The sequence below is a fragment of the Melanotaenia boesemani genome, chromosome 15, assembly GCF_017639745.1.
Source record: "Melanotaenia boesemani isolate fMelBoe1 chromosome 15, fMelBoe1.pri, whole genome shotgun sequence".
NCBI lineage: Eukaryota > Metazoa > Chordata > Actinopteri > Atheriniformes > Melanotaeniidae > Melanotaenia > Melanotaenia boesemani.
This window is the reverse complement of record NC_055696.1, coordinates 16,145,894-16,162,440: the sequence shown is the minus strand read 5'-3', so window position 1 is coordinate 16,162,440 and position 16,547 is coordinate 16,145,894. Positions and strand designations below refer to the sequence as shown.

The 16,547-nt window shown below is 36.0% G+C and overlaps 1 protein-coding gene across 4 annotated transcripts in view; it reads left to right on the top strand.

Annotated features, from left to right (window-relative positions):
- Positions 1-4,379: 4,379 nt before the first annotated feature.
- Positions 4,380-16,547, top strand: part of gabrg2 (gamma-aminobutyric acid type A receptor subunit gamma2) — a 44,755-nt gene continuing 32,587 nt past the window's right edge. For all 4 annotated transcript variants that reach the window (XM_042008880.1, XM_042008879.1, XM_042008878.1 and 1 more), the window contains exons 1-3: positions 4,380-4,824; positions 12,978-13,117; positions 16,458-16,525. In XM_042008880.1, the coding sequence (XP_041864814.1) occupies positions 4,709-4,824; positions 12,978-13,117; positions 16,458-16,525 (324 nt within the window). In that variant the 5' untranslated portion in view covers positions 4,380-4,708. The remainder of the gene's footprint in view (positions 4,825-12,977; positions 13,118-16,457; positions 16,526-16,547) is intronic.

Here is a 16,547-nt window from a genome sequence, read left to right as displayed (position 1 = left end):
GCAATGCCACAGCGAATGCTGTAATCAAAGCTAAAGGCAGTCCAATGAAATATTGTGTGACCTTTTTTTTCTTTTTTTTTTTTCGGCAACCTCTTTTTGTTTTGGCCAGCCAGTGTACATTTCCCCCATGTGACAGCTAGTGCTTCAGTTTCCTTTGTCCCTTCTTTAAGTTAGCTTTTATTGATCTCTTTTATGGACCCAACGTTATTATAAAATAATTATGATTTTTTTTTCTTTGTTTTTCTTTTGTAAATAAATTCTAACTATTTTTTTCTAAATTCTCTGTGCATCTCTGGTTTTTCAGCTCAGTTCCTGACTTTCTGTTTAATACACAACGTATCTATTTTCAAGGTTTTGTTCTCTGAGTTGCCATAGTGATAACATGGACTCATTCAGTTGCAAACCTCTGAAATCAAAAACTTTTATGTGTATATTAGGATGGTAAAATCTATGGTTTTGTTGAGGAAGCAATAGCCTGAAAGAAAAGTATCTTTGTGACCAAAACACCACTGATTGGACAAGGGACATTCAAAGACAAAACAGTTAAGTTACAGTTGTCTCTAGAGCTCACAAGACATTTAAAGTATGACTAAATTATTGTCAGCATGAAGGTAAACACAAACTGTAAGAAGTGAAGAAGATGCAGAGATGCCACTCTTATTGGGAGCCTCATTAAATCAGCAGAGAGCAACAAATGACACAGCATGACCTATGAGTAGTTAAGGCAACAATTTCTCATGTAAGATTAATGAAGACACATTTTAAATAAAATTGCCTGATGAAGCAGGCGAGGAAAATTAAAGGTGTTCCAGTTAGACTGACTTGTGGATGTAGAGAAAATGTTATTTTAGACCACAGAGAGTACTTTCTCATGAATGTATCCAAATTCTCTGAGAAAGGATGGTGTTCACACATTTGCCAATTTTCATAAACAGACCATACTGCATATTACAGGATACATTCTTCAATATTTATTTGTTAAATGATAATACATTGACCTGGAAAAGTTACAAAAAATGTTATGCTTTTCTTCATCTGCTTTTGGATCTTGCTTCTGAGGTTACATCACTTTGACTGAAAGCCAGACTGTTTCTCATATCCAATAGTGCTTACAGGAGATCATTCGGCTCCCACAGCTTGATGCTAACCGAGTGGGGCTGTGACGGCATATGTGTGGGTTGTAAAATTGGAATAATAGTGGAACTGGGCATCTGTGCCTTCGGTGTTGCCATTATTGAAGGCCATACCTCCCCCAGCTCTTATCTAAAGATGACACAATGTATTATCACAGCCAGAGTCACACATATCACTCTGTTCAGAGATAAATGGGTTCCATTTAAGATGACCTCACAATGGAAATGTTCTAAACAGATATGTCACTTTAAGCTTTTACACACAGATGCTGTCACCACCCATAAAGTGCTCTGCCTGATTGCAGAAATTAAAACCCTGAAAGGCTTTAAAGTAACCTGTTTTTGTATATTAAGCTGTGTTGGAAAAATTTTTGATCATTTTCATATAAAACTAAAATCAGATGCTCAGCTCTACTTACTATAATCTAAGATTAGATTTGTGTAATACTGTATAGTCACAGTCAGTGACTCTGCTGGGTGAGAATTAAAAGGTGATGTCAACAAAAATGATTGCCTAGGTCCATATTCAAGAAGAAAATAAAGAATAGATTGTAGGAGACAGGTGCAGTGCATGATGACCCAGATCTCCCCATGATATAAGGATGTGCCATTTCGACACATATATCTGGTGTGGTTACCGAACCAAGTCAATCTAGACTGGCATCTGTGTGTGTATGTTTGTGTGTTTGTATGTGTGCAAGAGACAGAAAGAGAAAGAGAGAGAGAGAGTTTGAAAAGGAGAAGCTGAAATATTAACAGACTGCTGTGTGTCATCAGAAAAAAAATATAAAGAGGTTAACATAAGCCACACAGATTACTGAAAAACATTGAGTCATATGTTATGAAAGCACACAACAACAAAACAGCCATCCTGTCCCTTCCTGTTTCATTCATGAATGGCATTTTCAATCAAGTGTAAAAGTATTTCACCAGCAGAAAATATCCTCTCAAATTTGAGCTCATTAGCTGATAAACTTTAGTGGCTATTACATTTATTAACATGTACTTTAATTACCTCTAATATCACAGCTAGGTATATACCTACTGTACTGCTCATCAGTGGCTCTGATACTAAACAAACGAATGCCAAAATCATAAAACATTACAAGTACAGTTAGGGTTTAACACTGCAGTCATAAAAGATGATAATCTACAGTAAAATGAGATTTGTGGTAGATCACAGGCAGCAGACCTGATGAAGCATCTGTCATTTTTCTTAAGATGATTAACCTTGGTTAAGCCTCTCCTGCCACATATATACACATAATTTGACACACTTCATAATGCATGCCACATTTAGCTGGTGCCAGCAACAACCCATGCTGATTGGTCCAGTCAGGTTTTAATAAACAGTGTTTAAAATCTCAAATCAGACCATGAGTGCTGCAGTCTTTAATTCATACCCGATGCATCATTTTAAAGGCAATAAATACAGTAAACAAAGCAGTGCCATATGGTTATAGTCTCACGGGACCAAAACTATAAAAATTATTGCAGCTTGCTCACTGATGTTATGCCTGTACAATAAATGTTCAATAGAAAACTAAGACCAAATGTTTGTGACAGGACGATGATGCTGAAACTGTCAGTCTTTCGCTATTCATTTATTCATTTCTCATTCAATCACCTGTTATCCTAAAGGGTTTTTTAAATTCAACTACATAACTTTTTGTTTTTTTTTTTTAAATGGGAATGCAATCATAAAAACATACTGTGCATCAATCATAGAGAAAGGGAGAGATGTGTGGTAATACATGCAGAAATGATCTCAAAGAAATGCTCTCTCATTTTAAAAGACAACAATGCTATTAAACGCAAGTGACCAACTTTTTTTTTCACACATTATGATAATAACAATGCTGATAATAAAACCGTATTAATTTAGAACATTCATAATTGTTACAAAGTTTTTTAACAGAAATAAAAACAGAGCCAGAAAAGAAAAACATTTGTATAAATAGAAAATATGTATTAGATATACAACAAATGTTATATATTCTTATATTATTATATTATTATTATTATAATATTATTATTATATTATATTCTTATATATTATTATATATTCATAAAGCATATAAAAATAGAAAATAAAAAAATGGATATCATAAGTCTTTTGGGTTTTTGTGTCTCACATAATCTAAAATATTCAACTTGGGTAATTTTATCTGATTTAGTCCAACAATAATCAAGTTAAAAATTTGATCATGTTAAAACAAGTACTATGTGAATGAAATATTCCAAGGTCAGCTTCTTTGTGCCTTTGTGTATTATTTATTTTAATATCCCCAATATTCAATTTCCTTTATGTGTTTGTTTGACTCAATTATCAACTCAGTGTGAGAGGCCACCATGTTCTATTTCAGATTCTAAACGCATATTTCTTCCATAAACTTATTCTCAAGGAGCCCTTGAAAGGAAGTCTTGTCCTACCAATACATCCACATTAGCATACTTATATAAGAATACTGAAATGGATAATGGAACACTTTCCAAATGGCAATGAAAACCAAAGAATAATTTCTGGATTGGTTTAAAAACATGACAAAAGGCTCAGAAAGCAACATATATTATAGAACATTTCTGCCCTCTGCCTAAATAAATATTTTGGCAAGGACTGGGTTCCTATATCACCCTACAATAAGCAATCAATGCACATTGGAAAAAGAATAAAGTAGTAATCAGGTTTCAAGCCTCCATTTTGTAAATAACAGTTTTATTATTATTATTATTATTATTATTATTATTATTATTATTATTATTATTATTATTTTTCTGAATAAAGTGGGTCAGTACTCCTCTGATCTAAGCAGCAGCACATGGATTGGAGCTGTCCTTGGTGCTGATTGCTGATTTAAATTGCAGCGGAAACAGGCAGAGCTGTACGAGGTCCTGAAACAGTGATTGGGCTGGACTCTTGCTTGTAGTTAGCTCAGGATTTTAGGATGATATATGTAAAATTATAAACAGAAATTAAAATGTAGATAAAAGAAGATTTTTTGGTCTGATTTTTTACTGTTGTATAATAAGTTAGAAAAATCAATAAAGAATAAAAGAGTATATTGACCTTTCTTGAGACTGGATGGAATGTTTATTAATATATATATATATATATATATATATATATATATATATATATATATATATATATATATAACAAAGATATATTTAGATGCTTCCGCTGAGTGAAACCGCGCATGTGTTGATCCGTGCTGCAGCAACGTGCATCAGTTCCTCTCTGACCCCAGTGTTAATCTGCATTCAAGCTGAGGCTCCAATGGTTTTCTCAGCTGCTCGACATTGGAGTAGCTTATTACTTTGGGCTTCGCTCTTTCTGGCAGTTTTGTAGGCCTCTGTTAGGTTGTCGAATCGGAAACAGACACGCAAAAAGACGAGTCTATACGAAATCAAGCTTTCGACTCGCGTCGATTTAGTTTTGCCTGATTGCACTCCAACGCACGTCCGTCTCGAGTCTAGATTTGCAGAAACGCTTCTGCTAACGTGCGTAATGTATCGTAAAGAGGAAAGACAGTGAATAGACGGACACGTCCATCTGCAGGAAAGAGGAAACGAAGATGGTGATGACGGCTTCACCAAAATCAGCCTTCAGATGCTCGATAGCAATGGCGAAGCCTTCCCTCCCCCTGAAGCCGTTACTCTGGGTGTTTATTGTCATTAATCTATCTACAAGGTAAGAGATTGATGCCCATTTCATCTCAAAACCGTGATCAAGCGTTTCTTTCGCGGAGCATCGGATTTCTTATTTTAAATAACATATAATAATGCGGTGCCTCCCATCTCATGCCACCCTGAGCGACAGGGAGGCTGACAGGTATGTAGTTTTGTAGAAAACACGGCGGTTCCTGTTTCCATTCTTTAACTGTAGCTCGACATTGAAGTTGGATATTAAATAACCAGCCATGCATCGCATTGGTGGAAGATTCCGTTTGTTTATCGCGTATTATTACTATTTAGATATATTTAAAGGGAAAAAAAGCGACTGACAGCCACATATCGTCAAAATCTTTAGCTTAAGAGCATTATTAATGGTAAAAGATGAACGTATGGCGACTACTTTTATTATGCTCTTTATCTGCCCAGTGTTAGAAATAGAACAGTGGAGGGCTAAATTACCTGAAGCTAAAGCTACATAGTCTCTGCTAAGCTGTCTTCAAGGTTTAAGTCTATTCCAAGAGTCAAAGCCTCGTTAATGATTGGATGTGTCAAATAAGGCCAAACTGGGTTATTATCTTCTTTTTCTTTCTTTCTGTCTTTTATTTATAAGAAAGCAGACGTTTGTTTTAACGACAACTTGGTTATTAATGAGAGAGCGTTTAATCCCACGTATTTTAAATAAAAGGCATTTCAAAATGGCAGACAATCATACAGAGAACAGAAGTGTGAGGCACAATAAGGACAAGCACACAACATACGGGTTGAGCCTTAACGTAAAAACACTCGCAATGGACGGCCATGTCAGTTTCATCTGTGCTGCAGGTGTGAGTTTGTTAAAAGGAGCTCTTTCTCCCGGTGAGGACTTCATTCATGTGCACTTATAGGGGGAGAAAAAAAAGCAGCGGAGAGGAAGCGGATGGTTAGGCTCCTTGCAACGTTTTCTTCTTGTGCTGCCGGAGGATGAAAAATGGAGGCAGATAAATCAGCTGACGTTCCGTCACCGTCATGCTGATCACAACCTCAGGGTTCCTTGCTCAGCCCTCCAATGACAGGCCCGTGTATTTCTAAATGTATGCACTAGTAATGCTGTCAATACACTTGAGTAAACAGTGTATCCTTTCCATTCAGAACTGACATGAAATGTTGTGCATGAGTGATTTAATATGAAAGAACCAAAGTAGATGGAAGTACGTGCTATGTGATTGACACTGAACAGTTAATCATGGCAAAAAATGCACCTCTTTATGCAAACACCTGTAAGCACGCTGTGTGTTTTTGTGTGTGTTTAGATTGCAACTGTTTATTAGTGAGTGGGTGCCCTGGAAGTCAGTTATGATTCATGCATAAAAACTCTTACATAAGTGATTTTTCAAGGTCTCACCTTGTTTTGAGTGATCTATGCCACTTTGTGACTCACTGGCCTCTATTTTGTTGAGTGGTGTCAAACAGCATTACTACATATTAACCTCAGTACACAGTCAATTACCGATTTACATTGGAGATGTTGTAGAATCCAGGTTTTATACACACTCAATGGAAACTAAAATAAATTTTGGCTAACTCTATGACATATTGTTCCATCAATCAAAAGTTAGACTAAAGATGAAGGTCCAGGGTTGAGGTTATGTATCATTGGAGCAGGAAGGAGTGATGTCACAGCAAGTAAAGTCTGAGATCCTCAGATTTTACACCAAATCCATCTGATAGTCTGTATCAGGTGGCACATGAATTACATAATCAAAATAATTTAAATATTTCATTTTTAGCTTTTTTACTTTATGTACACAAGATTTATTGAATACTTTCTTCTAATTAGAAAGCAATATCATACATTGTTCTGACAAGTATAGAAATACACAGTGAAACAGTATATTACATTTCTATGATTATTTTTTATGCCATGCCTTTGTCATATTTACCACCAAGACACTTAGTTAAGAGACATTCTAATGGAGTATTGAGGGTTTGAATAACAATAAATGATTGTTTTATTTTTAATTTCCTAAAAAATGTATCTTGTTTAACATCTTACACTATTTTACCTTTGTTACCAAAACATTAGAAAACTGCATTACGAAGTGAAATTTCTTAACCATACCATAGTTTAATATAGTATACTATATTTAGCACATTTTCTTTACATCTTTCTAAGTTGTTTAACCTCTGGCCCCGAAATTCTGAAGATTTTGAGCTATGAATAAAATTCAGTGTTGAACACAGTGCTGTGAATCCCCCATTCATTATTTAGAGGATAACAAAATGCTACATGTAGGTCTGGCTTAGGAGAAATATCCTACAGCCACAGTTATAAATCTGGAAATCCTCTTGCAAAACAGTTAACAAAGAGGAAAAATACCTGCCAGAGTATATACACCTAAACAATTACCTGCTGTTTACATAAGTCATCAATGGTTTCTTCTACTACTCTAAGAATATTTATTCACAATATATGCAGGGCCATATGAGTAGATTTGTTTTATTTTTTCAGCTATGAGCATCAGTGATATGGCATAAATTAACAAACCCTGACTGACCTGTAATTTGTTGCATTCCAGTTATCCCCACACTTGACTGCATTTGATCGGCTTGTTTACATTGTTTACAAGTGTAGTTAAACTCCCTCCTTGGAGATTTAGAAGAGCCCTAAAAAACAAATATCTCTGCATAGCAGCTACTTATTAAGATATTTCTTTAAAAAAATATTTCCTTTAATCCTTACAGAGTAAATCTACTACTATTTGAAATGCACAAATGTATGAGTATGCTAATTAGTCCCACCTTCCCCTCAACAGCTCAGAGCAGCTGTTCACACCAGACTTTGCTCAAACTCATTTCATTCTCCAGTTTGATACATTAGCATGCAGCTTACAATGCAAGATAAATCTGGTTACCAGTCACCAGCTCCAACAAGGATATGAAACTTTGGCTGTCTGAATCTGTGTTTTTAACATTATCATTGATATGCTGCAGTTCCAAGTTGGAAACGTACTTCTGCTGGTTGAAAACAGTTGGTGGAAATTTTAATTTAAAGATTTGATTTTAACCTGTTAAATGGGAACCCCAAAGTGCATAGAATTCAATCAAGCTGTCATAGAAATATCTGCCTCTTTTCAGTTAGAAAGGGCTGAGATGTTTCACCAACTGACATGTATCCAATAATGAGGATCATATTTTTATGTCTCAGTTTCTCAAATGTAGTTTAAAGCATCCAGATGTCAGTCTTCTATTGTCTGTGGTGAAAAAGGTCTGACAGGACATAGAAGATGACAGAAGACAGCTTGTAGCTCCCTTTTGATTTCAACTTGAAGACTCTGTCATATTCACCACCCAGGAGGCGTTAAGGGTCACATAGTTTTAGATACAGGTGGGAGGGTGATCACAATAAACCCTAGATCATTTTCTAATCTAACTTATTTATCTTTACTGTTGTCATAATCACTCTTTTTGCTGTTTTAGCACCAATAGTTCAAAGAAAAAGTTGATATCATCCTTAAAGTTTTACCCCTAGATAATTTGCATAAATTTTGAGGTGGGAATTTATGCAAATTATCAGTTTTTTTCCAAGATGCATTGCATTTCATGGATTTTACAAACTTGGATATAATGTCTTTATTGATGGGTGTACATATTATAATTATACCTACTGAATCTTGGTGATGTTGTACACCTGCAGTTCCTTTGTTTTTTTTTTTCTCCATGCTGAGTCATTCATCTTTGCAATAATAACACACATTATCCAAACCAGTTGTCTGACACAGACCAGGAGCAGTTTCTTCTTATTTCTTCTTATCTTATGTAATCCCAATGTTATACATGTTTTATGGGCTAATCTCTGTTTGTGTTTATTTTGGTTGATTCACAATAATGCTAATGTGGCACTGATCACTTGTACTTTTACAATTTATTTGGCTAGTTGGTAGATGTAGGTTGTGGCTGCATTTACAGTGCAAGATGGTGACTGTAAAGTTCTGGCAGTTTAGGAATTTTGTTTAAGGCTATGTTAGCTTGTAAAGACAATTACAGTATGTTTTTGAAACTATCACAGTGTGATATCAGCTCTCTCTTTCTCAGCCATGATCAAAGATATTCCAGCCTTATTGAACGTTAGTGATACCCAGTTTTATTCCCTTTAGTAACTACTACTTAAATTTCTTCAACACTCAACAATAATTTAGCATTTCACTTGAGGCTCAGCACTGACACCATTAGTGAATGGCATTAAGTCACATTGTACTTAATTGCTGACAGAAACAAGTCAGCCTTGTTTGCTAATGTAAGTTAATCTATCTGATCTGGTTTACACTGAAATGAGTTGAGCCTGCAAATCAAAAGTGTCTCCGTGCCAGAAGTCGGTTAAGTAGAGCACAATGACAAAATTCTGTTAATTGGTTGTTAACATTCCTGTTTAAGAGTACCATAGCTGCACATGTTCATTATTGCAAAGTGATGGCTGGAATGATTAAGCAAAAACACAGTTAAGATCCACTTCCAAGTTTTTTTTGGTTTTTTTTTTTAGCAGTAACAAGGGTGCTATTGTGTTAATTTTTTAAAAGAAGGGTTGAGCTTGCTAAAGAAGTGTCATATCTAAAACTGAGTGTTCAAAAGTGGTTTGTTATGTTGCTGCCAAAAGGTGCAAGAATAATTTAAAGGGCTAGTGCACCCAAAATGTGTTTTTTGAGCTGTACACAACACAGGACTACCTAATTGTGATGGAAATCACATATACTGTTGATAAAATTAGTATTTTTTCAGTTAATTTTTTTTTTAAAAGGGGATTGTGCTGAGTAATGCTGAGCATGCTCACAAGATTAGGTTCATTGATTAGCAATAGTTTGAAATATATTTAAAAATATTGCTGAAAGCAATGCAATGAGGTTGTCTTGTAGCAGTTCCCATGGCTGATATTGCTAACTTTACCTCCATAGACCCTTTAATGAGTATGTTAAACTGCAATCATATGAGTAGTTCTGTACAATGTTAAAATTTAAATGTTCTATAGCTGTAATAATCTTATTCTCATTATTGCTGCATACACAGTCACTGGATTATGTATTCATAAAATAAGCAAACATACACTTGGGGCACAAATGTTCACTTAGTTGGTGCATGCTCCTCCGTGGACCCTCAGGTATTGCATTTGTAGTCAGACCTTAGTTCGCCTGTAGAGGAGAACACATGACTGCTGCTTTGATCTGCTGTTGCTGGGAACATTTTTTATATGCACAGAGACTCTGTGAGATGAATAGTAATGATAAAATTGAGGCACCCTGAAAAACTGCAGATTTTCAGCCTCTCACAGCCTCCACTGTCTCCTTTATCTGTCAGTTTGTGTGTACTCATCTGAGTAAAGTAATTAAGATTTAATGGCTTAGGCACTCATGTTATGGTAGAGATGGATAGCACTTAATGGTGTTTAATGCAGTCTAAGGAAGACCGCAGGTCAACACATTAGCTGTCACACCCACCCCGAGAACACAAGAAAGCCATCAGGGCTCCCTATGTTTGTGTTCAACCAAGGAAACTTTTCTCTCACTATTTGTTATTCTTTATCATTCCATCCCTAAGTCGCTTTGACTCTCATTGCTCTAAAGCCCTGCTGAAAGCACACATCTATTTCAAGGTTACTCCTTTGTGCCGTTGGCTGCCTGCTTTATCTGAATCAGTGGTTGGAGGAGCACAAGTGATCCACATCTGCCATGGCTTAAGGATTTGCTGGATCAGTGCGCTCATTAATTTTTATATATTTTTTTTAACATTAATATAAATGGTGAAGAAGATCTCTTTTTTAAGCTGAAAAGATAGGTTTTTAGAAAAGCCATGGGTAAAAAAAAACACATTACTTGTGTACATATTACAAGATACTTGGATTTGTACCTGTAATTACAAAAAGAAAAAGATATACTTTCTTTAACATGTCTGTTAAGTGGATATAGGTTCAAAGACTATAGAAAATGGAAAGGTTTGAAACTCATTCATTTAATACACTACTGTAGTGCAGTACTTAACACTGACTGCATAATAAAAGGCTGTCTTTGAAAATAACAGACTAATTACACAGAGGACGTGCTATTCTAACACAAACTGAATGGAATAGGTACAAATGTAACTCGTGCTTTGTGCATATAAATTTGGCCCATAGTCTGTCAGTTACGCTCTTTCTGTCTTGCACATTATCCTCTGGCAGTACAAACCTTACCTTCTATTGCAGACAGCATTATACAGTGCAAGATACTTTTGACATAGTCATCCTCTTTGGCACCATGTTGTCAGCTAACCCAGCTAACTCATACTCATGGCTTTATAAGCTGCCACTCAAAGCTGGTAGGATCTCTGAGATGTGTACAAGGTGTGCTTAGGTGTCTATGTCCTGAAATACAACAGAGCAAACACAGACCTAATTAAGTCTGCAAGTGTGCATTTTTATGTTGTTGTAGAGCACCTTAAATCCTGTGTAACTTTTACTGATGTTAAATATGTTCAAAATAAATAAATGGGTAAAAAGATAAATCACTGCTATACAGGTATACAGTGTCTTACTGTGTGACGCTAATGGGACATAACAAATAAATAAACAATACATGTTGAGAGTGACACCATGCACCATCAGCACACAGTTTCTAATGTTATTGTGAATTACATGCCTCCATCTGCTGTTTTAGGAGAACAGTCTTTTCTGTTAGTGACTAAGCTGTCACTTTAGACATATAATCTACCAATATGATAGCCATTTGTGAGAGAACAGGGACTCATCTGCACCTAGTTGCAATGATATTTGTGGTTGGAGGCTCATGAGACATCATTATCCTTCACATTTGAAATGTCCATGGTTAGAAAGTAAACTTCAGCAAACTGGCTTGTCTTTTCACTCTCATAGTGATAGAGATGTTGGAGGGTGGTTGGGGGCCTGTTAGCACAAACAATTCTGCCATCAAGTGTCTTACCTCTGCTGCCTGAGAGTTTATTCCTTACTTTTGACAAGTCACTTACTTGAAAATTGAGCGAGAGTTTCAGCCGTCATTCACCAGACTAGCTGGCTTTTTTTAAATGACTAAAAATATATATTTATTGCTTATAGTTGTTAAAACTATATGAAGAAAGAGTTGTGGGTTTGGTAGAGAGATAAATGACTTTCTTATGGATTAATAGTAGTTCTTGCAGCAATAAAACAAAGTGCATTTATTACTTTAAGTCTTGACTTAATTAATTTTATCCTTCATCAAATGACTGCCTCTTTGGTCAAACAACACTTTTAATATATATTTTAGTAAGTGCTTACTTTGAAATCAGCCGAGGTTTTGAATATACGTCTTTATATATATTTTTTATACATTGAGAGATGTCTAAAGGAGGTTATTTTCTGGACATTTAGTCAAGTTTGGCTGAGTTAAAATGATGTCACACTGTATAAATAAAAAGTATGTCATGAAGATTGTTTGGGGGAAATTGACAATCTGGATGGAAGAAAAGAGACTCAGCATTGCCTTACTGTGAATCTGTTTCTGCTAACAAGCTTGATGATATAGCATAAATCTGCCCTAGTGGCATCTTAATGTTATGTTTAATTTAAAGCTGTGCACACTATGATGAGTTTGCATTACTGATAATACTAAGCTTGACTCTTATATAAGCATAACCTGTTGATGGATAAAAAGCCATGTGTCATGTATTGTAACTAAAAGGGGCTCTCATATGCCTCTGCCTATGATCTTAAATGTACATACAACATGTTTATGAACTGTTTGTCATTTCTGACATGATCGCTGACATCTGTTCGAAAGGCACAATTCAAACAAATAACCACTGGATTATAAAACCCAGATGTTGAGGGTTCTATAATATGTAACAATATTATTCTGAGAAAGGCTGTTTTGCAAAATGCAACGTGGCATTTTAAGGCACCTTGCAGTGTGAAAGTAGACGGCAAGATAGATTAGTTTTTGTACTGAATGTGTAATATAGTTCAAGTCTTTCTTTTATTAATGCAGCTACTTTGATTAATTATTACAGAAACATAACAAAAGAGAATAATTCACTACAAACTTTGGACATAGATCTCTTTCTGCGTCAGATCTATTTCCTTTTGAAGACAAAAACAGAACAAAATGCCAACAGATATAGATATAGATACTCATTACATGATATGTTTCATTTCCTCTCTGTCCCCTGCAGCTCCCTCCAGAATGATGACGATGATGAGGTGTCTAACAAGACATGGGTGCTAACTCCCAAAGTGTACGAGAGTGACGTCACACACATCCTCAACAGCCTACTAGATGGATATGACAACAAACTCAGACCTGACATCGGAGGTGGGCGCTGATTTTTCACAGATCATCCATTTAGAGTCCCCAAAGAAATAAAAAAAATAAAAAATCCTCAAAATGTTAAATAATGAGCACACAAATATGTCGATACTCTACATCATGATCATTTCGAATCATTTGTGTTGATACAAACCTTAAAAGTCTATAAGCCTGAAAGGCATTGGATTATAACATCATTATGTGAAGTGGTGCAATGTTTTCTGTGTGTAATTGGCAGCCATGCTATTTATAAACTTAATCTACCTGTGTTTATGTATATACATGCATTTTGTCCGGGAAGATGTCTGTCACAGTCCCGTAAGCCGGCAGACAAGTAGCTTACTCCCTTCACTTTGACAGACAGCTGAGCAGGACTCCCTCGTCTGCATGAGTCCGTCACGTCCATCTGGAAGAGCAGAACAGGGAGATGCTCAGTACCCTTGAATACTTGATTCACGGGTCAGTATTCCTGGGAAAACTGGCTAAAGCCATCAGCTGTCACATATCACCACGTATGAATAAAGCTGTGCCACTTCATATGCAAGCAGTGAAGCACTTGCCCAGATACTGCATCACTCTTGCTGTATGAGAGCTGCTAACTTGTGACATATTCATGCTAAATTTCCATTTTTTTCAAACACATTTTTCCTTTTGGTCCTTTTTTTTTTTTTTTTTGCTTTTTTTGTTGATTTCACAAAGTATTGGATCCACTGCCTCCTGCTGAGATGTTAATGGTCTTCTTTCCAAATTCCCTCCCTTTCTTTACAGAAGCTCAGAAAACTATCAGGTTGTGCTGGTGTAACGAAAGAGCACAATTCTTCACTTGCTTCCCAACTGAATTCATGGCAGATCACATTCTCTGGGACATACAAACGTCATTATTTGATCTAATGCTAATCTGAATGCTTTGAAACCCGATGGATTATCAACCGAAACGTGGCCACAAGATGAAAGCAGCTCAGTAACACTGCTGTATTTCATAATTCGCTCACACTAGTCAACATTGATGGGTCTTCCATGATAAAGCATGTGCAGCACATTTCCTGAAGGGCATCAGTTTTATTCTTGAAACTTTAAAGATGAGGCCCTGTGCTTTGAGCTGATTAGTGGCTAAGATCTGCTTTGTGGTGCAGCTCCAACTAAGCGAGCCACTGCATAGCTGGGCGGCTGGCTGCCACCGTCTTAACCATCATCTTCAAACGTGCTATGATCTTGTGCTCTCAGCGTTGGTCTTCCAGTTGCTACCAAGTTACAGATCCTCACAGGGGATGTAATTAGCCGGCTCTACTGTCATCTGAGCCAGCAACCAACCAACCATACCCTGGCAGAGTAAAGTTTCTCCTCCACTCCACAGAGTGCTGTGGATTCAGATTAACCGCTGATTGTGCCACTGCTTCCCTTTGAAGTCCATTGTGATGCTCATTTAATTTTAATGTCCCTGAAATGCTGGTCGTGTGAAAACTGAAGCAGATTCGACAAAGAGGAAAAATGTGAATATAATTGATCAAGATTGTTTTTTCTTTGAAAAAATAACATACAGTGCCATGACCTGACGAAGGTCAGAGACTATGAGCTGATTCTATCAGCGTTTTATCACCCTGTAGTGGGTTTGGATGCATGAACCACAATGTCTCAGAGAGCAAGTTTGAAACTGTACCATCTGTTAACAACAATCTTGGAATAATGTTTTTTCAGCCTCTCTTTTTGCTTTTATGAAATACATTCATTTTCCAGTTGGCAGCAGAAAATAGGATAGGTTCTGTTATTTTGTTTAGACTTGTATGCCCAAAACTTAATACTTTTGGGAATAAAGAAGTTCTAGTTACATAGACAATTTGGCCCAAACCAAAATTTATTTGTTTATTCATGGTTAGAACAAAACACAAGACCAAGTGTACACCATGAAGAGCTATGTGTGTGTGCATGTGTTTGTTCATGCATAAGCAAGCAATGTCTAGGGGGCTGGGAATACAACGAACATACATGTTTGGTTGTGAGTGACATGAAAAATGGATGCAAACTTGTACACACCTCCTCCATTTATCAGTAACTGTTTCCCCCACATAAAGCCATGAGGATGGCTGAAACTTGCTCTGACTCTTAAATACAATGTCCTGTCTGAGCCGTTGTGCCGTACACAACCTCTGTTTTTCTGCCTGCATCCTTTCTTGTTTCAAAGCTTTTTACTTTTTAACGTCCTGAACTACAATACTTATATGCATGTAAATCTCTTGGAGTGAGAACATTTGTACCTTTTCCCATTTCGAATAATGCAGCTTTCTTGGTTAAAAATAGCACAAAGTGAGGGAGACAAACTGAGTCCATATTGTTAGTATTTTTACCTTCAAGCAGGGACTCGTGACATATATTTTGGGCTTCAGTTGAGGTCTCACTTTCAGTTTTGGCTCAAGTTATTTTGGAGTTTTCTGCTTCAGTCTGACACCCACACACATTTTTTTTTTTTTTTTTTTTTTTTTTTGTTTGTTTTTTTGGCAAGTATACCTTTAAAATCTTTAAAGTATTTTTTTCTTCACTTGCTTCATTTGGGTTGGAGGAGCTTCCACATTAATGCTTCCTACATACAGTATAATGCCTGCTGTGACTGACCTGATTGCCGTATAGTGAATATTTGTATTAACATAACATAAAGTAAACCCGTTCATTCAGTTGCTTTTCCCATTTACTCTTAACCTGAGTGATCATTTAACCTACCACTAAATATGTAATTTAATTCATTTCTCAACTAAACAGCTGCTCCATAAAGAACAAACTTTGGCATTTTGGTAGAACCACAAATAGATTAGTTCTTGTAGGACACAATGGCTTTTTGTAAACACAGTCTGTCCATGACAAACAGACTCAGTGTGTAGTTCTTCACTTTTCTAGAAAAATCTAAGGTTTTGTCTCAACTGGGGTTTTGCACTCTCTGTCTTAGAATTTGTGAAATTGTAATATGAGATTTAATATATGGAAATGACCTTTATATGTTTATAATCAGATTCATGAATTTGAATATTTTTAATTGAATTTACTTCATCTTTCCCTTACAGTGACTTCAATAAGGGCCTTTAAAAAACATGATTTTCAATTACATTTTTTAAAGGAAAATTAGGAAAATATTTTCCATTTCATAAGAAACTTGGAATGATTCATGCAACCTTTACTGGGATTTCTCTTGAATTCTGTATCACATATGAACCAAATTCTTCATTTACTTACTCTAAGCAGCTTTCTGTTTACAACCACTGGTGACAAACAAATATCCACCTGCTGGAAACGTGCTGTGTTTATGTATGAAAGACCTTTCTTCTCTCAGTTATTTAATATTTTTTCTGTTTCTTTGCAGTGAAACCAACAGTTATCCACACAGACATGTTTGTCAACAGCATTGGCCCAGTCAATGCCATCAATATGGTAAGCGATACTGGAAAATGAA